Genomic DNA, 24910 nt, shown 5'->3' with positions numbered 1-24910 from the left:
TGGCCTACCCCTTATTTTTAAACTGTGTCCTCTGGTTCGGGACTCACCCATCAGCGGAAACACGCTTCCTGCCTCCATAGTGTCCAATCCTTTAATATTCTTATACGTCTCAATCAGATCCCCTCTCAGCCTTCTAAACTCAAGGGTATACAAGCCCAGTCGCTCTAATCTTTCAACGTAAGATAGTCCCGCCATTCCGGGAATGGACCTCGTGAACCTACGCTGCACTCCCTCAATAGCCAGAATGTCTTTCCTCAAATTTGGAGACCAAAACTGCACACAGTATTACAGGTGCGGTCTCACCAGGCCCTGTACAGCTGCAGGAGAACATCTTTGCTTCTATACTCAATTCCTCTTGATATAAAGGCCAGCATGCTATTAGCTTTCTTCACTGCCTGCTGTACCTGCATGCTTGCTTTCATTGACTGATGTACAAGAACACCTAGATCTTGTTGTACTGCCCCTTTACCTAACCTGACTCCATTTAGGTAGTAATCTGCCTTCCTGTTCTTGCCACCAAAGTGGATAACCACACATTTATCCACATTAAACTGCATCTGCCATGCATTTGTCCACTCAGCTAGCCTGTCCAGTTCACCCTGTAATCTCCTAGCATCCTCCTCACATTTCACCCTGCCACCCAGCTTTGTATCATCAGCAAATTTGCTGATGTTATCTTTAATACCATCATCTATATCATTAATGTATGTTGTAAAAAGCTGGGGTCCCAGCACTGATCCCTGCGGTACCCCACTGATCACCGCCTGCCATTCCGAAAGGGAGCCGTTTATCACTACTCTTTGTTTCCTGTCAGCCAACCAATTTTCAGTCTAAGTCAGTATTTTGCCACCAATACCATGCGCCCTAATTTTGCTCACTAACCTCCTATGTGGGACTTTATCTGAACGTCCAGGTACACTACATCCACTGGATCTCCCTTGTCCATCTTCAGAGTTACATCATCAAAAAATTCCAGAAGATTAGTCAAGCATGATTTCCCCTTCATAAATCTATGCTGACTCTGACCTATCCTGTTACTGCTATCTAGATGTGTCGTAATTTCATTCTTTATAATTGACTCCAGCATCTTACCCACCACTGAGGTCAGACTAACTGGTCTATAATTCCCTGCTTTCTATCTCCCTCCTTTCTTATAAAATGGGACAACATTAGCCACCCTCCAATCCGCAGGAACTGATCCTGAATCTATAGAACATTGGAAAATGATCACCAATGCATCCACAATTTCTACCCTGGGATGTAGACCATCAGGCCCTGGGGGACTTATCAGCCTTCAGACCTAACAGTCTCTCCAACACCATTTCCTGGCAAATATAAATTCCCTGGGAGAAAGTGAGGACCGAAGATGCTGGAGTACCAGAGTTGAAAAATGTGGTGCTTGAAAAACACAGGAGGAGCATAAGCCGAAGAAGCCCTTCCTGAAGATTCTCCTGCTCCTCGGATGCTGCCTGGCCTGCTGTGTTTATCCAGCACCACATTTTTCAACACAAATATAAATTCCCATCAATTCAGGTTCTTCAGCCACTATTACCTCTGGGAGATTGCTTGTGTCTTCCCCAGTGAACACAGATCTGAAGTACCAATTCAACTCTTCTGCCATTTCTTTGTTCCCCGTAATATATTCAACCGTTTCTGTCTTCAAGGGCCCAATTTTAGTCTTAACCATTTTTTTTCCTTTCACATATCTAAAAAAGCTTTTACTATCTTCCTTTATATTTTTGGCTAGTTTACCTTCGTACCTCATTTTTTCTCTGCGTATTTCCTTTCATAGCTCCATAGTTCCCTTTATTCAACTGAAATATTGTCACTACTGATTGTACCCTCTCCCTTTCAAATTGCAGATTAAAGCTTATTGTATTGTGGTCACTACCTCCTAATGGCTCCTTCACTTCGAGGTCCCTGATCAAATCCAGTTAGTTGCACAACACCAGATCCAGAATTGCCTTCTCCCTGGTAGGCCCAGCACCAGTTGTTCTAAGAATCCATCTCGGCGACACTCTACAAACTCCCTTTCTTGAGGTCCCATACCATCCTGATTCTCCCAGTCTACCTGCATGCTGAAATCCCCCATAACAACTGTAGTAATATCTTTGCGACAGGCCAATTTCAGCTCTTTATTCAAATTACACCCTACATCTAGCCTACTGTTTGGGGGCATGTAGATAACTCCCAAGGGGGTTTTTCTACCCTTAGAATTTCTCAGCTCTATCCATACTGACTCTACATCCCCTGATTCTAGGTCCTCCCGTGCAAGGGACTGAATATCATTCCTTACCAACATGGCCACCCCACCCCCTCTGCCCGTCAGTCTGTCCTTACGATAGCACGTATAGCCTTGAATATTCATTTCCCAGGCCCTGTCCACTCGAAGCCACGCCTCTGTTATCCCCACAACATCGCAACTGCCAATTTCCAAATGAGCCTCAAGCTCATGCCGACATGTACCACCACCTCTGGCTCTTCACCTTCGCCCTTGAGGATTTCCTGCACTCTATCTGCGATGTCCTTAATCCTGGCACCAGGAAGGCAACACACCATCCTCGAATCCCGCATGTTGCCACAGAAACCCCGTTCAGTTCCTCCTCTATTACCACGGCATGCCACATCCATGACCAAGCTCTCTGTATGCAATGTGTACGGAACCAATGAGCCAATATTAACACTGGCATGTCTTGGAATGATGAGGGATAACCACTCATTCAGAAATATGATTTGATTAAAAACTGTTCTTTCTCCAACCCAATAACATTGTCAATCAGACAAATTCACTGTATGAAGATCAGAAGCATTCCCACAACTCATATTTCTTTACCTTGTGCAATAAACATCCAACATTGACAATACAGAAGAAAAGTATAACTTAATATAAACTCATAAAGCTGTAAATCAATCACAGAGAAAACTCAACTTCTACCTGTCAAAACAGAACTCACGCTGAGAATCCATTTGAGAGTCTTGGACGTCATATGCAAATAGAAACAACAGAGGCAGACATCTGTGCATGGACTGCTGAACGATTTATCTAATGCAGACCTCAAGTTTTGAAAGTACTACAACACTATTGATGTTACTTTCTTTCTTTTCCTACTGATAGTGAAACCTTGGGCACCATTTAATGTTGATGCAGAAATCACCCAAAATGAAGGGCGTCTCAATATAAGCTGGGAGAAGCCGCGCCTGCCACCATACAAACTTCAGTTTGAAATCCAGTACGCCGAGAATGAAATGGAAGGTAACTGGAAGGTAGGATGATCTACCAGAAGTTTACAAAGCTTGCACTAAACTGTACAACATTTTGAAGTACCTGTCAAATCCCCGAAGTACTGAAGTGAAGATTATCGTTGAAAATCTGCTTCACCCTCCTGTCTCCCTCACACACAGACATATGCATGATCTCAGCAACATTAGCCATTAGGAAATGTCGAGCAAAGCAGGGAATGCAGGAGAAATAGTAACTTGTACCAACCTTATAAAATAGTGTTTCAGAGTGGCATGAGCAAGAGGAAAGAGGATGTAATGTTAGTTCCATATAAATGCCATTTACATGCATCCTTTTCATTAGATAGTGTGGAAGAATGCTTTGGAACATTCCATCTTTACCTTTGAAAATATTTAAGTCGTAACAACTTGGAGAAATACATTAGGAATCCGACTGTGGTCAAACCTCAAGTATCTTTTTTCAATCTGGCCTGTCACTTTGGTGCAGCAGTACTGCACTGTGTAGGATTGCTTGTCAATTCAAATTTCTGCCAATTGGTGAGACGCAAACCAAGAAGCTTTTCTTTGTGAAAAGAGTTCATTAACTGTGCTGTCTTACAGCTCTTTCCTCACAATAGTCTCTCCTGTTCTCCTTTATGTCAAACTAGATAATTAATTAATCAGTTAGTCCAATCAGTTAGTTAATAGTTATATTAACAAATTCTCTTTTTAAACAAAGTTTTTGAAGATTTTGAAAATTAAACAATATACGTTTTTTTGCATACACTGTTTCTTCCCTGATAGTACAGCTGATCACGAGCAAAATATTTTTAAATTTTTGTATAAAATAATTAAACTTCCATATTCTCATTTTCATTTAAACCGAAAAGATAACATGTTTAATCTGAAAGTGCGTTAATAAAAATTATTTCTTTTTCAATGTTCTTATTGCTCCCCATACCACCAGGTGCCCATCTTTGAAGATTTCCAATAATTTCCACCATTTTTGTGAAACAATCTGACAACTGCTGAACTGTGTCAACTCACTTTATTTCAGAAAATTCTTTTATTTCAAACATTTCCCTTATGCAAGCAAGGTCAATCTTCAGCTGTTTGTCAGCAACACATTTGGGTGAATATATATTACCCGAGCAAGAACAGATATCACATAATGTTTTATGAGAAAAACTTGTCTCAGATTGCCCAGTTGAAAAATCAGGATTCCTGAAGAAGGGCTTTTGCCCGAAACATCGATTCTCCTGCTCCTTGGATGCTGCCTGACCTGCTGCGCTTTTCCAGCAATACATTTTTCAGCTCTGATCTCCAGCATCTGCAGTCCTCACTTTTTCCCTCAGATTGCCCAGTTGTATAGCATGCTCATTAGAATATTTGATGAATCATCCCAGTATCTATAGTTTCCAACAGTGCGACTGTTTCACCAAGTAATATACTTTTAATTACCTTTTGTTTTATTTTCTTGGCTTCCCAGCTACAGACAACATTTATTCCTCTTTCCCACTAATAATAACAGAGCATTGCCCAACTCAAAAATGTGAGTCTATCAGTGCCTGGATTTAACTGGTTTTAATATTTCATTTGCTGTCAAGACTTGCTCCAGCAGCAATTGCATGTTTCATCACAGTTCTCATTCCAATACATCATAATTGGAATCAGGTCTAGTCTGAGTGCCCAACTTGTTAAACTATTGAATCAAACTTCTTAATGGCTCTGATTCTTACCTGGATGCATCATCATCTTTCTGTGAGGACCTGGCCCAATTTATTGGAAGGTAATTAACATTTTTCAAGTAAGACTATTGATCCAAAGTGACTCCTAGATAGTCATGCTTAATTTTCAATCCTATGTATTTAAAGGTCAGCCCTCTTGCCCCACTCCTGACTCCCCATCATAATTTCCCTTTTTACTTTATCTGTCACACATCACTCAAATTCTGAAGAATCTTCCCACATAATATCATTAATGTGCATCATAATGATGCCTGTCGTTTTCTCTTTGTGATAATTGCACAATATTGCTGAGTCTGCTTTAACCTGAATGCAGCCTACTTTCAGCACAATGGATTCAGCTGAGAAATACCAAACCCTTGCTGCATCATTTAACCCATTTGTTTAGTTCTTCTTCTGTATGTCATGTCCTTCTTTAGGTGGTTCCAAAAATACTTTCCTTCAATGATTATCATCCCGCAATAATGTAATTTTATATTGATTGATGTACTTTTCCACAAGTATGTTGCTAAAGAGATAAAATTGATCATTGGATAACCTTTCCTGCAGTAGCAGAATCCATTCTAACATCTCGAACAGTGAGGTTCTCTTCAAATCCCAAAGGCGCCAATCTGACTTCATCTCATACAAAGATAGGTAGAGGAACAGGTAGCATCGAGGAGGTGGGGAGGCTGCAGAAGGATTTGGACAGGTTAGGAGTGTGAGCAAAAAAATGGCAGATGGAGTACAACATGGGAAAGCGTGAGGTCATACATTTTGTTAGGAAGAATAGACGCATGAACTATTTTCTAAATCTGGAGAAAATTCAGAAACCTGAAGTGCAAAGAAACTTGGGAGTTTTAGTCTAGATTCTCTCATATGAAGAATGTTTGAGGACTCTGGATCTATAGTTGATGGAGTTTAGAAGACTGAGGCAGGAGATCTAATTGAAACATACAGATTACTGAACGGCCTGGACAGAGTAAATGTTGGGAAGATGTTTCCATTGATGGGAGAGACCAGGACCCGATGGCACAGCCTTAGAGTAAAGGGAAGACCTTTCAGAATGGAGATAAGGAGAAACTTCTTCAGCCAGAGAGTGGTGTATCTATGGAATTCAGTGCCAGAGAAGGCTGTGAAGGTCAGGTCATTGAGTATATTTAAGACTGAAATAAATAGGTTCTTGAGTATCAAGGAGATCAAGGCTTATGGGGAGAAAGTAGGAGAATGGGGTTGAGAAATTTATCAGCCATGATTATATGGCGAAGCAGATTTGATGGACTGAATGGCCTAATTTCTGCTCCTATGGTCATATGTCCCATCAGGAGGCATTTTTTTCTGTGCCTGTCAATTTTTTTGAAAAGGCTTTCTGCACCTCTATTTCAAGTTCTCTCCAGCTCTCCCATTTATTTTGTTTGGCATCTTTTAATAACTTATCACTTAATTTGTTTGAATCCTCTAGAACCTTTCAATCTACTTCTTTTGACATTGCCAACTTGTTCCATAATTCTTGTTTTCTTGTCAAACTATTAGCTCTACTTGTTCTTGACAACTACTACTACAAGATCTCCTCTTCCTGAGATCAGAATTCCTTTTATAAGTCTGATATTTTCCTATTTTGTTCACTTCCAGGTCCATTTTCAGAATTTATACTGTGTTTTCTGGTCTTCCATACCTCTACCTGATTTCACAATCCATGTATCTTACCTGTTGTCCCACATCTTACATATTTAGCTAATGTTTATATTTGCCAATGGCTCTTCCTGTTCTCCCTATAATAGTGGCATTCCTCCATTTACTGGTCTTTCTGGCACAGCAAATGTTAACTCTACTTTCTCTCCACAGCTGCTGCCTGACCTACTGAGTTTTTCCAGCAATTTCTGATTTTCAAAACCTCAACTCCTATGCTCTCCTCACAGATGCTGGCAATCCTGTTGAGTTTCACCAGCATTCTTTGCATTTGTGACTGGTCCTATGGTTAATTCCTAGATCCTGGCAGATCCTTTCACCCTGTCCAAGTTTCACATTGACTTTTGGATTCTTTCTCCCTCAAGAGTCAGTGAGTGCCAGTGTAGCTTTAAGCTATGCAACTCATGCAGCTGCTTTTCCTAATGAAATCCAAACCGAGATAGAGCCCTCATTTATATTCCACATGGTGCATGATAAAGATAGTATTCTTTCTCCTTGTGAAGTACAGACTTGACTAACGAACATCTATTTGTTTTGGCTCTCCTAATTCAGTGAATTGCAATCTACACAAGACCAAATCTGTTACTGCCCTGTCTGTTCACATCTGAACTGATTTACAACTGCCAGCAACAGAGACACATAAATTAAACAAAAGAACCTTCTAAGCAGGTTCCACCCTGAATCAGTATCTCTATGGCAACATGGTTTGATGTCAGACAAAAGAAATGGTCAGACAGAAATGCAATTTAATTGTTTTATATTTAGCATAACTCCTTGATTCAGTAAAACAAATGAATAATTTATACTTCTAATACAGCCTTACAGTCAGAGTGCATGGTCTCATTACAAGTTCATTCTTTTTTCAAGATTGTCATTATCGTTTCTGACTTGTAAGATAAACACTAGTTAGTTTTTAACTATAGTTAACTCGTGCTTACTGATTGATTTCTCCAGTAGATGCTCTCAATCATCTATGACTAATAGTTTAATTATTAAGCCTAACATTTGATTTCTAAAACATATGAATTATCAATGAAGTAGCCCCAATAAGTATCATGACTGATGCAACTGGCCTAACCCTGAAGGACATAGCTGCTAGACTGGACCTGCAACTGAAGGCAAGAGAACCAAAAAAAAGGAAAAAACTTGATCCTTGTCCTCTGTCATCTACCTCTTATAAATGCATATAATAATATAAGTAGGAGTGGTCTCTGCATACTCCTTGTGGAGATGAAGTCCCATCTTAATGAAGATGCTCTTTATTGTGTTGTGTAGCACTACTGCTATGATAAGTAAAATATATCCACAGCAACTCAAAACTGGACATCCATGAGGAGTTGTAGAACATCAACAACAGCAGAATTCTTTTCAACCATAATCTGTAACCTTATGACCTGGCATATCTTCTACTCTACCTTTACTATTTAGAATGAACCATGATTCAATGGAGAGTGCAGGAGAGCATGCATGGAGCGAAATAGGAAAACCTAAAGCTGTGATGTCACTTGGTGACGCTGCCTACAGGACTACTACGAGCCAAACACTGGAAACAGGATTCGATAAAATCGGGCAGTCCCACAACAATAGATCAAATCAATGTTCTGTAATCCGGTCACATTGACATCGGTTTAGATCCTTGGTGCTGCACTTAGTCAAATGCTACCATGGTGGTGGTGGTGTAAAATTAACCAACTAACCTGAGAGGAGGGTTCACAAGTATCTAGATTAGAGTGGTGCTGGAAAAGCACAGCAATTCAGGCAGCATCCGAGGAGCAGGAAAATCGATGTTTCGGGCAAAAGCCCTTCATCATGCTCCTTCTGAGCTCTCCATCCTCATGGATGTCAGTATTCAGCCAAATTGATTCTCTCCATGTGGATGCTGTAAAGGCTATGGACCTGGCAGCATTCTGATTGTAGTACTTAAGATGGATGCTGCAGAACGACACACCCTGTAGCTACAGTCAGAGCATCAACCTGCCAAATTGCTCAGCTCTGTCCTGTCCATAAAAAGCAGGACATAATTGACCCAGTCAATTGCTGCCCATCAGTGCAGGTTAACAGCAAAGTAATGAAAGCTCTAACGAACAGCAGCTATACAACAATAACATGCTCAACAATGCTTAGTTTGAATTCAGCTAGGGTCATTACTGTCTTGGTTAAAACATTGACGAAAGAGCTGAGAAAGAGCTCCCATCCTTGACATGATGGGAGCATTTGACCAACTGTAACATAAAGGAACCCAAGAAAAACTGCGCTCATGGTATTCAGAGGAAAGACTTCACAGGTTGGAGCCATACCACAAAAAACTGATGTTGCTGGAAAAGCTCGACAGGTCTGGCTACATCTGTGAAGAGAAATCAGAGTTAACATTTCTGGTCCGGTGATCCTTCCTCAGTTCAAAGCATAGTAACATTTAAATCAAGAATGAGTGCAGAATTTCAAAGTGCCATGGGATCTTGGTATTCTAGTGTATGTTAAATGTTAGTGTGCAGCTAGGGTAAATAATTGAGAAAGCTAATGGAATGTTATCCTTCATTATGAAAATTAGATATGAAAGTAAGGGGATTATGCTTCAGACATATAGAGTATTGATGAGATCTTATCTTGAACACAGTGCAATTTTGGTCTCATTTAAGGAAGGATGTAAATATATTTGAGGTAGTTCAGGGAGATGTACTGGATTCAATCCTGGAATGAGGTGGTTACCTTATGAGGAAAGATGTTTTCCCCATGGCTAATCCACCTGGCCTGCATGCCCCTACACACTATGGGCAACTTAACATGGCCAATCCACCTAGCCGCACATCTTTGGACTGCGGGAGGAAACCGGAGCACCCAGAGGAAACCCATGCAGGCACAGGGAGAATGTGCAAACTCCACACAGACAGTCACTGTGAAGCAGCAGCACTAATCACTGAGCCACCATTCCTCCCAATGTGGAAAAGATATTTCCTCTTGTGGGTCAGTCCAGAATTAGGGAACACTGTTTTAAAAGTAGGAATCACCCTTTTAGGGCAGGAATGAGGAGATTTTTTTTCTTTCAAAGAGTTGTGCAACTTGGAGATTGTCTGCCTCAGGAAGTGGTGACATTGGGATTATTGAACATTTTAGGTCAGAGGTAGACAGATTCTTGTTAGGGAAGAGATTCAAACATTATTGAGGGTAAAGGGGAATGTAGATTTTAGAACACCAGCAAATGATCTGTGATGTTACCGAATGGTGGAGCAGGCTTAAAGAACCTACTTCTGCTCCTTGTTCATAAGTGAATATAACCTCTTGATTCATTCACCATTCACCAGCTTAAACCTTCACTATCTTCTCTATCAGCACATTGGATTTCTTTGGCAGAACCTTTCAAACCCATGACTTTTACCAGTTAGACTGAGAGGTATTTCCATGGACCTTGGTGAGGAGCACTCTCTCAGACTACAAGCCTGGTTGCCTGCTTGCTGCTCAGGATGTGTGTTTACTGAAGAAGCTGCTGGTACTTGGGAATGAGGTAACACGCTGTCATGCAGAAAACTGTCATTCCTCACCCTCCAAAAATTTAATGTGCACTAAGAGAGCATTTGGATGTGGTTGGTATGTTGGTAGATGACACCAAAATTGGAGATGTAGTGGACAGCCAAGAAGGTTACCTCAGAGTGCACTGGGACCTTGATCAGATGGGTCAAGGGCTGAGGAGTGGCAAATGGAGTTTAATTTACTTAAATGTAAGGTGCTACATTTTGGAAAGCAAATCAGGACAGGACTTATACACTTAATGGTAAAGTCCTGGGGAATGTTGCAGAATAAGGAGACCTTGGAGTGCAAGTTCATAGCTCCTTGAAAGTGGAGTCGCAGGTAGATAGGATAGTGAAGGCGGCATTTGGTATGCTTGCCTTTATTGTTCAATGCATTGAATATAGGAGTTGGGAGGTCATGTTGCAGCTATACAGGACATTGGTTAGGCCACTTTTGGAATACTGCCTTCAGTTCTAGTCTCCCCTGCTGTAGGAAGGATGTTGTGAAACTTGAAAGGGTTCAGAAAAGATTTACAAAGATGAAGCCAGTGTTGGTAGGTTTGAATTATAGTCAAAGGTTGAATAGGCTGGGACTATTTTCCCTGAGGGGTGACCTTATAGAAATTTATAAAATCATGCGGACATGGATAGCGTGAATAGTCAAGGTCTTTTCTTTTCCCCAGAGTGGTGAAGTCTAAAACTAGAGGGCACGGGTTTAAGGTGAGAGGTGAAAGATTTAAAAGGGACTTAAGGGGAAACTTTTTCATGCCAGAGGGTGATGCATATATGGAATGAGCTGCAAGAGGAAGTGGTAGAGGCTGGTACAATTACAACATTTAAAAGGCATATGAAAGGTTTAGAGGGATAAGGGCCTAATGCTGGCAAATGGGACTAGATTAATTTTCATGCTCTGCAGCCCTATAACTCTAAGCAATCAGCCCTGAGATGTTGCCTGGTCCAGTGTGTGAGCTAGTTGCCAGTCCATGTGCATAAAGTGTTCCTGCTGCAGCCTTTCAATCCCTGTTGATGGTACAACTGGGAATGCAGGTCTGTGTTTCATAGACATCCTGCAAGTGTATCAGAGAGGTGTCACGATAATCATGAGGGGTTGATAAATATTGGATGCCAAAGTCCATATATGAGGGGTGTGTGTAGCTGGGGCCTGTACATCGTGCCATGATGTGCAACATGGACAAATATCACAACCAATGATGAGCTGAAGTCATCAAGTACCTGCTCTGATTTCCTTGCTGAGATTTCTTGACATTTTGCTTATTTGGAAAGTCGCCTGAGGCTGGAATCGAACCTGGGTACCTGGCACTGTGAGGCACCAGTGCTAACCACTGAGCCACCGTGCCACACTTAGCAAGCTACAATCCCCTAATTGACAACTTGCCCCTTAGCAGTAAACCCACCTTGTTACATACCAAAAGCATAGAAGATGCAGCAAAATGCTCCTGATGTTGAGATAGGCAACACCAGATCCCAGCATAGCCCACGTCCCTTGGACTCCTGTAAAATTCTGCCCTGTTTTTTGTTCCTTGATCCTCACAGGGTCAAAATCCTGGATTGTTGATTGCTTCATTTGCTTTGTAAACCTTTAGAATTTTTGTGTCCAGTCTATATCTAGAATCTCTGTGATGCGATGAAGTTCTGGATATGTTTCATGGTAACAAATTTTAATTTTTAAAAAATGTTGCCATAATTTCCTTGCTATGTGACGTATAGAGACTGTTAGACAGTTTTCTGTCAGTCACAAGAAGGAAATTAAATGAATGGAAGTGATTAGAACAAAATAATCTCATTGAAAGACTCCAATGATGTTACAAACTCAAATAGCAATACTTCAGTAGTTTATTTTCATTTGATTATTTGAGAAACAAGTGCTTTTATTGCAGGTATTCCTACCCACACATTTCATTTTGTAACATATAGCAGTTACATCTCTAACCTTAAATGTCAGATTTAACCTATCTCTAGAATGCTCTGAAATTCAGACGTGCCTATTTTTGGCAGCAGTTGTGGGAAATGTAACAGTGTTTGGTAGTAGCACATGTATTTTTGAATGTGGGGTCAGGAAGTTCAAGAGGTCCATTTTTAATTCAGTATATTTTGGGTGATATACTTTGATGCTTTCAGCTTAACATGTCCAATATAACATCTCTTTGAAGGTTCCCCTTCAGGCTGTAAACAGCTAGCTCAGGACAAACCAAAGTGCACTGGGACCTTCAAAAGGTGATAAAACCCCCTTTATTGCAAATGCTGTCTTTTTCAGATACGTGTGCTGATATGTTTTGACGCCTTCTGAAGGCTTAGACTGTATAGGGTCTTGCTCAACAGTATTAAATTGCATAATGCATTTAGTTTGACACTTAATGTGGGCTCTACAAAAAGCATATATTTATAATCTAAGGAGAGGATCCTATTATATTACCCATAGTAAATCATAGAAAATGTTATAATTCCTATCTGTCTCTGTTGCAGGTTCTTTGTCTAAGGATTCAATTCACCTTGACTGATAGTCCACAATGGGGTCTCTTTTAAATAATATTGAATTGGCTATCTTGTTAACCTCAATAGTAAAGCAATCTGGCAAACGTAAAATGATTTCTATTTGCCGGCATCCATTGTGGTGGTTTCATGGTAAAGGATGCATCCTGCAAAAAATGGGAAAAAGTAAAGGGAAAGAACTGAAATACTTGAGTGTTTATATCAGAGGCAGTGGAAAGGAGTTTGAAATTGGTTGTTCAAAATAATATGTACCTGAACAAGGATCTGTTAATAGTCATTTAGACCAGATGATGGCACCAGCTGTGGCTGGTGTGTGGGGCTCTGCAGGGTTGGTGGGAGAATTGAGACCTTGATATGTATTTTTCAGTGGTTATTTTGAGACATTGGTTGTGGAGACATGAAACCAGTGTAGAGCAGGAATGTGAAGCAAGTATTAAACAGGATGATCACTACAAAAATCTTGTGATGAATGAAAGGCCAAATCTATGCAATTTGAAGTTTGAAACCAAATTATAAACTTGAATACAAAGAAATTTATATTCATCAATTTGTTAATATACTCTGCCTACAATAGTTTATTTTACATATCTTCACACTCGTTTCTACCCTTGGACAATGTGTGGAATATTGAAAGATTGAATCACAAACAGTTGAATCATACTGTAAACAGTTCTTCCATGGTCTACAAGTCATGGACTCCAAGTTTTGAACCCCAGTGCCTTTTGGCTCAGGGGTAGGAGGCCTACCAATTGAACCACAAGGTGTTACATTGACTTTTGTTTTCACAATGGTGGCATTTGTGTGACTTCTAATCCAGTAAATGAGTATGTTTGAATTTGTGTTCTTGAATTTTAATCATTTATTTTTGCAGATTCAGGACGATTCACAAGCTTTAATCTCCTTAAATTTTACCTGTTGTTATCTCCTCTTCTTTATCAGAGACTTGTTGCTTAGAATATTCATTGTTAGAGATGAGTTGTATGCATTTAAACTATCTCTGAATAGATCTATCAATGGCAATAACAGTCTTAATGACTAATAGACTTTTCATGTTAAGTATATACTTTTGGAGTCATAGAGATGTATAGCATGGAAACAGACCCTTCGGTCCAACCCGTCCATGTCGACCAGATATCCCACCCCAATCTAGTCCCACCTGCCAGCACCCAGCCTATATCCCTCCAAACCCTTCCTATTCATATACCCATCCAAATGCCTCCCATAGGTCTCTTTTATATCCTTCACCTCTCACCCTAAACCTATGCCCTCCAGTTCTGGACTCCCTGACCCCAGGGAAATGACTTTGCCTATTTACCCTATCCATGCCCCTCAGAATTTTGTAAACCTCTGTAAGGTCACCCCTCAGCCTCTGACGCTCTAGGGAAAACAGCCCCAGTCTGTTCAGCTTCTCCCTATAGCTCAAATCCGCCAACCCAGGCAACATCCTTGTAAATCTTTTCTGAACCCTTTCAAGTTTCACAACATCTTTCTGATAGGAAGGAGACCAGAATGGCATGCAATATTCCGACAGTGGCCTAACCAATGTCCTGTATTTACATTTGAATAAATGTTGTATCCCCAATAACACTTATCATTGTGCTTTGATATATATGAAAAATGCTTTTGGTCTGTGCGGAGAAAATGTCAAATGAATCCAAGGTTTACCTTCAGTCTTAAACAGTAGTATTTTTACAGTTAGGTGATGAACATTGTAATAAAACAACTCAGCAGCCTTCAGAACATTAGTTTTCCTAAGAATGTTTAATGGATTCTTATCTGTCACATTTATGTGCTTATCATTGGGTGATTTTTGAAGAAAATGTCAGATATATTAACATAGCATGGATTGGTTAGTTGAGTTGGCTGGATGGCTGGTTTATGATGCAGAAGTTCAATTCCCAAACTGGCAGAGGTCACCATGAAGGTCTCCCCTTCACGTGAAGGAGGCTAACCCTCAGGCTAAACCACCAGCAGTTCAGTTTCTCTCCCTTTAATAAGCCAACAGCCCTAAAGTTGGCACAACTATATTGACCTTACCTTTTGTTAAGTTGCCATTCATCCTCCGAAAGCCTGAATGGTGCAGACAGTGTTATTTTGCGACAGGAACCATAAATTCTGATGGTTCTTCCATGAGCAATTATTCAAAACTTATTAGGAAAAGAAACTCTATTTGCTATTTCTTTCCTTACCGAGCATAGCTCCCTCCCAACCAACTCCCACAGCTATTGATTTTTTTCTGTCTCAGTGATATCAAAACCATTTCCAGCATGTTCTTGGTATACTCTGGTAAAGTTAGTTAATTCAGTACAGAGCTGAGATCAAACCTCAAACACTTTTCAGAATGATCAAAACCCAGTATCTTATAGGGAAAACAAATAAGAGTGAATTTTCTATTTTTAAAATCTTGGATGTGGAGAATTTTTTTCAATGTTGCCATACCTAACAATTATGGGCGCATCTTTTATTAATTTATCACAGACTGGGGCCTAAAGCTGAAATGTCTTTGTACTCAGCTTTGTTGTGTACTGATCACCATTTTTGTTTTTCTTTGCAGACTTTATTTGCTGTCAATAAAACATCAATCATTACTGAAGTAACTGATCCTTGTGTTACATATGTGGTTCGGGTACGTTGTTTGAGATTTGAAGGACCTGGATACCACAGTGAATGGAGCAGTTTAGTGTACACAAACCTTGCAGATATCCAAGGTAATCTCTTAGCACTATCATTATGTCAGCAACTACTAAATTCTCATAAAATAGAGTTGTCGACGAGCACATTCAGATTGTATGCAATGATTCTAAACTCTTCTTTTAAACTATATTTTCCACACATAAAAAAGTAGTGTTCGTTGTTATTACACATTTTTATTAGCTGCATTTTTGTTTTCTTTCTTTCTCTGAATCTTCCCATTTTCCTTGGGTACGATTACACGTTCTGCAAATCCTAGAATGACTTACCCAGTGGTTTTTGTTCATGTGTGACCTTAAACACTTGAGTGTTTGTTAAAAAGCCCAATCAAGATGACTATCTTGACCTCATTCAATATTCTTAAGCTTTTTCAACAGAAGTCTGTAGAACAATAGGAGTCCCATCTAATATTCTCCTCCTTGACTTTGCTTAATTTTCTAACCACACATTTAACTGCAATCAATTAACAGTGTAATTCATTTTAGGGCAATTGCTGACCATAACACTATTTGGCAGATTACCCACTGAGTCATGAGCAAGAGCCTGTCTCAATTTCTATTTTATAATTAATATTATAAAGTCCAAGAATGTGCCTACTGTAGATGTTCTACGATGGAATACAAGTTTTTAACATAACCAAATATAAACATTTTCCATTGTTGAGTAGTCAAGCATGTATACAATATATTTGCTGTTATTATGGAGGACAAAATTAACACCTGCAAACTTGCCATCCTATTCAGTTAGAAATGACTCATCGTAAAGCAAAGATACTAGTTACTTTTCAAATAGGTCATCAAAATGAGTCATGTCACCACATATTAACTTTTCCAGCAGTCTGTAACTCTGCTGATACTTTGCCATCAATTAATTTCAAACTTCTGTATTTTTAAAAAAATATTATATTGAGGGGAGATATTTTTATATTTATTATACGTATAGTTAACTTTAGACAATTTTAGTCAGTGTGTTTCAATTCTCGCTTAAAGAAAACATAAAAACACTCGTTTTCAGGTTATGCTAAATCAGTAATGACATTTTTAAATGCAATTGGATTAAATTAGATTAGATTCTCTACAGTGTGAAAACAGGCCCTTCGGCCCAACAAGTCCACACCGCCCCTCCGAAGAGAAACCCACCCAAACCCATTCCCCTACCCTATATTTACCCCTGACTAATACTGTGGGCAACTTAGCATGGCCAATTCACCTGACCTGCACATATTTGGATTGTGGGAGGAAACTGGAGCACCTGGAGGAAACCCACGCAGACACAGGGAGAATTTGCAAACTCCACACAGACAGGCTGGAATCAAACTAAGGACCCTGGTGCTGTGAGGCAGCAGTGCTAACCACTGAGCCACTGTGCCGCCCGTATTGTGAACTATTGCTGAAATAGGCAGAAATCTTTACTCTGTGCCTAACATACATTGTATCTTAGATAATAATGCATTATCTAGGTACTGGGTATCACAAAATGGAAGAGTCTCTTTGCAGCACTGCTATTTACTGCTTGACCACTGAAGTAAATGTTTTGTTGTTCATATTCTTGCATGACAGTCATGTAGAATAGGTGAAGAAATTACTCTGTGATCTGAACTGGTTATATATTATAGATATATAGATCTGCTGAAACCTCTTGCTTTTTAGTCATATTATCTGTTCAACTGAATTGCACTTGAGAATACAGCACTGCAACAGTAATGCACCTGAAACATTAGTGAGTCTTTCTTTTTCGACACTGATTTATTAGTATTTCAGCTTTTATTTTATTTTCTTTATCCATCCCTTTTCAGTTCTGCACAATAAATTTCCCCATTCTCCATCACCATATTTCACAACATACTTTGCAAATTACTTGTCATTCCTGAAGACTTTGAAATGAAAGTGCTATTTTAATATTTTCTCCTTTAGTACCAACAACAGGGCCTGATTTTTGGAGATTTATAGACAGGAATCCTTTGACTAAGGATACACACGTCACACTAGAATGGAAGGTAAGGAGAAATATTGCTGATCAATAAAGTATGGTATTGAAATGAAGTAAGAAGTTGGTAGGCAGTGTCATGGCTCGATGGCATGTTAATTCAGTGGGCTAGTCCATGGGCACCACAGAAATTCAGATAAACTGGGCAACAGTCACCACTGGATAACATTTGGATTCTATTTTATTCTTGTCTCATTGGAGGAAGCTGTGGTGTGACCCTATCTTATCTATTGTCTTAGCTTTGATGCCTGAAAGAAATAGATAAGGAAGTGGCAAAAGTCCAAAATGGACTCCATATGTTAAAATAGATTTAAGCTCACTTGCAAGTGTTTTGGCACCCTTTTTAAAAAGCAAGTGTTCTATACTGATATTTGCTTATGTTTTACATATTCTCAAGTGTACTTTTTTTAAAGAGACCAGTAGTGTTTCCAGATATTTTTATTGGCAGTTTCATTGGGGATCTTCCCAGAGAGCATCTTAACTTTGTCATAGGAATATATGTAGGCCATTAAGCCTTTTGTATTTGTTCTGTCTTTCAATACGATCGCTGCTGATCTGGATGTGTTCTCAGTTTCAGTTTCCTGTCTGCACCATGAAACTCTTTACTTCCTATGTATCAAAAACAAACTCAACCTTGAATAATTATAGAAACCCAGCCTCCACTCTTTTCTAGGAAAGAGAATTCCATATTCTAATAGTCCGCTGAGAAAGAAAAAACATTCTCCATCTTAAAAGGGGGACCTTTTGTTCTTAAACTTGGTCCCCTACTTTTATTCTCCCCATAAGTGGAAGCATCCTTTAAGTATCTATCCTATACAATCCCCTCAAGATCTTATTGGTTTCAATAAAATCATCTCTCATTCTTCTGTACTCCAGTTGTTAAAAGCCTTACCTGTTCCTCATCACTCAGTCAATGAACCTTCTCTAAAGGAATTATATATTTCAAGTAAGGAAACCAACACTGTACACAATACTCCAGCTCCGACAAAAATTTCCTGCTTTTATATTCCATTCCTCTTATAAATATAAACACCCATTGGACTAGTAGACTTACTGTATCTACAAATTGTTATTTATATACCAGGACTCCTAGATCCCTCCATACCACCATGTTCTGCAACTCCTCTCCATTTAAATAGAATGGTGCTTTTCTATCCTTCCTTCAAAATGGACAAGTCCACTTTTACTCACTTCATATTCCATCAATTGAATGTTTTCCCACTCAAATCTTTTTGTAAACACTTGACAACCAACTTTCTGACCTACCTTGGTGTCATCAGAAAATTTGTCTACTATATGTTCGGTCCCCTCAACAATGTCATTGATATACATCTAATGTAGATCCAGTGCTTCCTCCAATATTCTGCAGAAGTCGAGACAACTACTCAGGAAGAACCTTAAAGAAGTTCCCGGTACCTAGCTTTGTGATAGCCAACAGATGCATTTGTCAGGCTGAGAAAAGGAAAACTATTAAAGGGCAGTTTTCTGTTTAGTTAACAGGTCTTTTACAGAATTGAGTAGATAACCCAAATTAATTTTCACAGTAGGTTGTTAGTAAAGTGATCTTGCAAACAGTGGAGCTAGAACTTAACACATTTCCATGAAACGTTTTCCAGTTGGAAAGCTGAATTTTGCACACTAAGTTAGGTTAATGTATTGGGCCAAATTTTCCATTCTTTGGTTCATCAGAAACCAGACAGACTAGTAAAGATAACTGTTGGGACCTAAAGGAAGTGCTGACACACAGACCAACATGGGAATTCCCCAGTATGTTTTAAGTTCCATTGGACAATTCCTCTGCTCCTTAGGGCCCTATATAAGGTCATGTTGTGCTGGAAAAGCACAGCAGGTCAGGCAGCATCCAAGGAGCAGGAGAATTGACGTTTTGGGCATAAGCCTTTCATTAGGAATGAGGCCAATGATGAAAGGCTTATGCTCAAAACGTAGCTACTCCTGCTCCTCAGATGCTGCCTGATTTGTGCTTTTCAACTACCACACTTTTGACTTTGATCTCCAGCATCTGTAGTTCTCACTTTTTCCCTATGCAAGGTCTCCAACTCTTGTGTTAGAATTAGACATTTGGTACAATTACCATGGTACTTACCTGAATAGTTACCAAAGATATGTTTAAACCTATTTTTTTTAATATGTATAACTCCATAATCAACTTTCCAATCAGATCCATGAGTTCTCAAGTCCTGCAATAATGATCACCACTGCTGCTCAGAAAATCCAAACTATTACAACACTTTTAATTTGTTCCAAGCACAAACAGAATAACTTTAAAATCAGATTTACAGAACATTTGGCATGAATATTACAGAATTTTCAAGAAAATTCAACTGATCCCAACATACTATGTTGCACTCTATATGAATGTAATAATTTTAATATTCAGAAAATATACTCGGTATCAAGCCAAGGCCAAAACATTTAAAATTGGAAATTACAACGAGGTCAGTAAATACAAAATTGATCATGATGCACCATATTTCACTGTTAGGTACCTTAATATATTTTCAAAACTCTTGATATACAATATATATTATTTGTAAAGTGCACAGTCCAAGGAATGTTGCAATTTCCAGTCCCTTGATGTACGAAGGCTAAAAGTCCTAGGCCTTTGTAGGGGCCTCTCCCAGTGCATCTCCGCTACTGCTGCCCTGATCTATAGTCATAATATGGAGATGCTGGCATTGGACTAGGTGGACAAAGTTAAAAATCACACAACACCAGGTTATAATCCAATAGGTTTATTTGGGAGTACAAGCTTTCGGAGTGCTGCTCTTTCATCAGGTAGTTAGGGGAAAGATCATAGAACACAGAATTGATAGTGAAAGATCGAAGTGTCATACAACTGATACAATGTATTGAACAAATCTAGATTGCTGTTAAGTCTTTAATCACTTAGAATGGGGATGCAGGTTTTGATTGATTAATATGGAAATGCCAGGACTTCTCTCAAGTCACAGTCCCGAGATAGCTTAAGGTTTTATAAAAAATAGGTGACATCTCAGCTAAGACAATGCATTAAGGGTGTGAGATTAGCTTCTGCTGTAACCCAACTTGAGTCAGACTGGTTCTATTTCCAAAGTGGGGATTTACAAAATGTCACATGGACTGACTACCTACTGATTTGGTTTAGCCTTCAGTGCTACAGCTAATTATTAATGCTTTCAAAGTAGATTGTTTCAGTCTAAAGCATCTGACAGGGGAGTTCCAATACATTTTAAAGTTGAATGTCTCCGACACCCATTTTAAAAATATCTAACAGAAACAGCATTTTACATTTGTGAGACAGCAATATGGTGACGAAACACAAGCATGAAAAGTAGATAAATAGCAAAAAGTTGTTGGAAATTTAAAATGCATTACTTGTTTGGAAAAATATGCAATCTAGATTGCCACAGCCAAGTAATGGAAGTTTGCTTGACTATAATTTACCTTTAATTTTAATGGATGGACAACTTGGTTGATGACTAGCTAATTAAGTAAGTATGATTATAATTACAAATGGTCAAAATAAAAAAAAGAATTTGAAATCTTTTTGACAGCAATTAAGAATTTATTTTTGTTTTCAATGCAGCCTCTGACAAAAGATGAAGCCTTATGCAGTGTGAAAGGATTTATGTTGAAATACGAATCAACAGAAAATATTACCTGGCTGGAACATGCTGGAAATGTTACAACTTACAGCTTTCTTCTTAATAATGAAATTAGAAGTGTCACAGTGATTGCTTTCAATTCCATTGGTTCATCTAGAAAAAATGTTAAACTAATTTTCCCAAAGGACAATAGCAAAGGTTGGTTCAATGGACGATGGTTGTCTCTGAGACAATAGTTTTTCTTGCATATCACAATAAGGATCTAATACAAGTGATATTCCATAAACTAATAAATAGATTTTCATGTATATTGATAACTTCGATAATTAGTTAATAAGAACTTGTATTCACAATTATTTTCATTTGTAATTTAAAAAAATCTTTGATCACAGCAGTAGAGGTTCTACGATCTCTTCACGCCTCCATGATCAACAACAGCTGTGTGATTGTTTCTTGGAGCATGTTTCCCCTGAATCCCGAACCGACATCATTTGTGATAGAATGGAAAAGCCTGCCAAATAATGATGATGGGAAGGTGAAGTGGATGAGAGCTGCTGCAAACATCACAACCGCATATATTTTTGGTAGGTTTAGAATTGAATTCTAATAAAAATTCTTACAATGTCTTCTACTTTAAGACTGCCAAAAGTGCTGTTGATGAAATAGCATTGTTTTTCCTCCATCTGAGATTGAAAGGTAGATTATTTTCATGATCAAATTTTACCTGTTTAAAAACCTTGAGTCATGTTAGTATATTAGAGGTGCTAAGAAAATGCAGGTTGTAGTTAATACAGAATAGTAGCATTGTTTTGCACTGTTGATATTTTATATGTAACTTATTATTTTAGTCATGATTTGGAGATGCCGGTGTTGGACTGGGGTGTACAAAGTTAAAAATCACACAGCACCAGGTTATAGTCCAACAGGTTTAATTGGAAGCACGAGCTTTCAGAGCGACGCTCCTTCATGATGGAGCGACACTACCACCTGATGAAGGAGCGCCGCTCCGAAAGCTAATGTGCTTCCAGTAAAAACTGTTGGTCTATAACCTGCTGTTGTGTGATCTTTAACTATTATTTTAGTCTGTTTGAAAAACTGTTAAGCGGCTGCTTGTTGCACAGTGGTGGTGTCTATAACCTCTGAGTCAGGAGGCCTGGTTACAAGTCCTATCTACTCCAGTGGTGTGTCATAACATCTCTAAATAGGTTAAGTAGAAGAAACCTGAAAGGTCCAATATTGGCTTCTGTTTAACAGAGCTTGTGTAATATTGCTTTATTAAGTTGTGGCCCGAGAGGCCCTTTAAAGTTATTGGGCTACTCAATAATATCAGACTTTTTAAAATGAAATGTTGGAAACAAAATGGTTTATTGGAAGAATACAAGTTGTGGGCATTTCTGTTACTTCAGACATTTATTTCTTAAAGCAAGTTTTTCCATTGCAATCTGCTTAAGAGCATACAAACCAAATATTTTTGCTTGAATAAACAACCCTGATAAATATGTATATTTTTGTTTTTAAGCTCTGTTACAGAGAAAGTTTCAAAGTCTGGTTAAATGAAACTCAACCAACAAGTAAAGGGAGCATTTATTAAAACATACCTCTATTTTGAAATGTGGAATGGGATGGAAACAACAGCATTATTCATACAATATCAATAACACTGCCTATAGCAATTTAACATTTATGTCTTGATAAAATTAGACTGAGCACAAAAGACATGCAAGTTCAAATACCATTTCAAACATTATACAAATTCAAAGGTGTCCTAATCCAGTCTGTTCTATAGGTCCTGATCTTTACACAAAATTGAAAAATCTTTCACTCATAATTCCTCCCTGGATTTGTCTATGGTTTTTGTTTAGACATAGAGACTAACCGATAGAAGTATTAACCTGTAGCATTACCTAGGCTTTTTTTCTTATTTAATGGTGGATGGTATTTACTGACTATCCATAATTGCTGATGAGAAACTGTGCCTGCATCCTGACCCAGCAGTGATGGCACTGTGTTTCCAAGTCAATTTGTATGTTACTTTGAGGAGACCGTGGAAGTTGTAATGCTGTCATGCACAGGCTATCTTTGTCCTTCTAGAAGGTAGAGGTCATGAATTTGGGAAGTGCAATCAAGTAATTTGGGATGGTTCTGTGGTTAGCACTGCTGTTTTATCGTGCCAGAGATATGGGTCCAATTCCATCTTTGGGCGACTGACTGTGTGGAGTTTGTGCGTTCTCCCCAAGTCTGCATGAATGCTCTGGTTTCCTCCCACAGTCCAAAGAATGCATGTTAGGCAGATTTGCCATGCTAAATTGCCCGGAGTGTCCAGGGATATTTAGGTTAGCCATGGGAAATGCGAGGGAGTGGGTCTGGTTAGGTTGCTCTTCTGAGGGTTGGTGTGGACTCAATGGGCCAAATGGCTGGCCTCCACACTATCATGATTCTATGACTAAATTTTGGCATTGTACCAGTGTAGGCAAGTAAACATTTAAGGTACTGGCTGAGGTGTCAATCTAGTAGATTGTTTTGACCTAGATAGTGTTAGGTTTCTTTCATTTCAGTGAAATTGCCATCATGCATACAAATGGAGAATATTCCATTATATTAATGAGTTGTGTTTTATAGATAGAAGACTATGGGGGATTGAGAAAATGAATCAGTCACCATAGAACACCCAGCCTTTGACCTGCTCTTACTTAAACAAAATACTGCGGATTCTGGAAATCTGAAACAAACACAGAGAATGCTGGAGAAACTCCGCAGGTCTGGCAGCATTAGAAATATAGTTAAAGTTTTGAGTCTGGCATGACTCTTCTTCAGAACTGAAAGACGTTGAAGAGTATGTTCTTCTTATACTTTTGACAAGAGGTAGATGAAGAGTAAGAGAGCAGATCGTATAGTGGCAGATTTTGCCTCTGTCAAAGGTATAAAAATGAACCAACTTTCCAATACTTTTCACTAGTGATGGCCAGTGATTACTCAGCAATAATAGTCCTCATTTTAATCAGTACAAAAATTAACACAAAATGATTGTCCAAGAAAGCATCAAGATGGTAAATAGCTGAATTCAAAGCCAGTAAAAGGAGTCCGAAACTATTTAAATACTAAGCATACAAGGGACAAAAGCCACAGAAGGGATAATGCAAACTAAGATGGTAAATATTTACAAAAAGATTCCTAAATGAATTATCTTTCAAGTGACCTTGTTTACTGATATTGTTAGATATTTGACAGGTAGCAAATCAAATAGAATAGCTTATGATATAGGGGATAACGTATTAGCGGAGATTGAAGATATTGGTTAGCTGGTTTGCCATAGTTGTTATGCTTCAAGGAAAGGTAATTGGCTGTGAATAACAGAAGACATTCTGAAGATTTGATATAAGTACATACCTTCTTTCTTAGATCACACAGTTTTAATTCACAAGGCTTCTTTGGGTGAATATCTATTGCCCGAGCTTGTTGTATAGAGTAACCTCTCATTTGGAGCCACAATTATCTGTTTATCCTTCAGTCCTATTCCCCAATTAATGTTGATCCAGCTTTTCTCCCCAAATCCTTTAACCTTGAGCTTATTTCACATATCCATGACTCTCCGTGAAGAACAATATTCTAATTTTGCACTTGAGCTTACAGTTGTCAAGTCATGTTTTGAATCATTTAGTTTCTGTGACTAGTTTTTTAATTTTCATTTTAAAATAATTCATCACATCTCACCTCCACATCCTTCCTTCACTGAAAAGTTTCTTTTCTGAGCATATTTTTAAGAACGTAAAGACCTCTTCTCGGAGATTTAACATCACCACACCTTGTTGAATACTTCAGTGTCTGGATCAATGGTGCTGGAAGAGCACAGCAGTTCAGGCAGCATCCGAGAAGCTTTAGCAAAATCGATGTTTCGAGCAAAAGCCCTTCATCAGGAATAAAGGCAGAGAGCCTGGAGCATGGAGAGATAAGCTAGAGGAGGGGGGGGGTGGGGAGAGAGTAG

At 38.9% G+C, this 24910-nt stretch overlaps 1 protein-coding gene across 3 annotated transcripts in view; it reads left to right on the top strand.

Annotated features, from left to right (window-relative positions):
* lepr (leptin receptor) overlaps positions 1-24910 on the top strand; it is a 124550-nt gene that overhangs the window by 66022 nt on the left and 33618 nt on the right. For 2 of the 3 annotated variants that reach the window (XM_043699433.1, XM_043699431.1), the window contains exons 11-15: positions 3116-3264; positions 15201-15354; positions 17251-17333; positions 20910-21126; positions 21321-21512. In XM_043699433.1, coding sequence (XP_043555368.1) covers positions 3116-3264; positions 15201-15354; positions 17251-17333; positions 20910-21126; positions 21321-21512 — 795 coding nt within the window. The remainder of the gene's footprint in view (positions 1-3115; positions 3265-15200; positions 15355-17250; positions 17334-20909; positions 21127-21320; positions 21513-24910) is intronic. The other variant, XM_043699432.1, reaches the window with a different exon arrangement.

Source organism: Chiloscyllium plagiosum, chromosome 11, assembly GCF_004010195.1.
Source record: "Chiloscyllium plagiosum isolate BGI_BamShark_2017 chromosome 11, ASM401019v2, whole genome shotgun sequence".
Classification (NCBI taxonomy): Eukaryota; Metazoa; Chordata; class Chondrichthyes; order Orectolobiformes; family Hemiscylliidae; genus Chiloscyllium; species Chiloscyllium plagiosum.
Note: the sequence above shows the minus strand (reverse complement) of the source record. Positions and strands in the feature narration are given on the sequence as shown.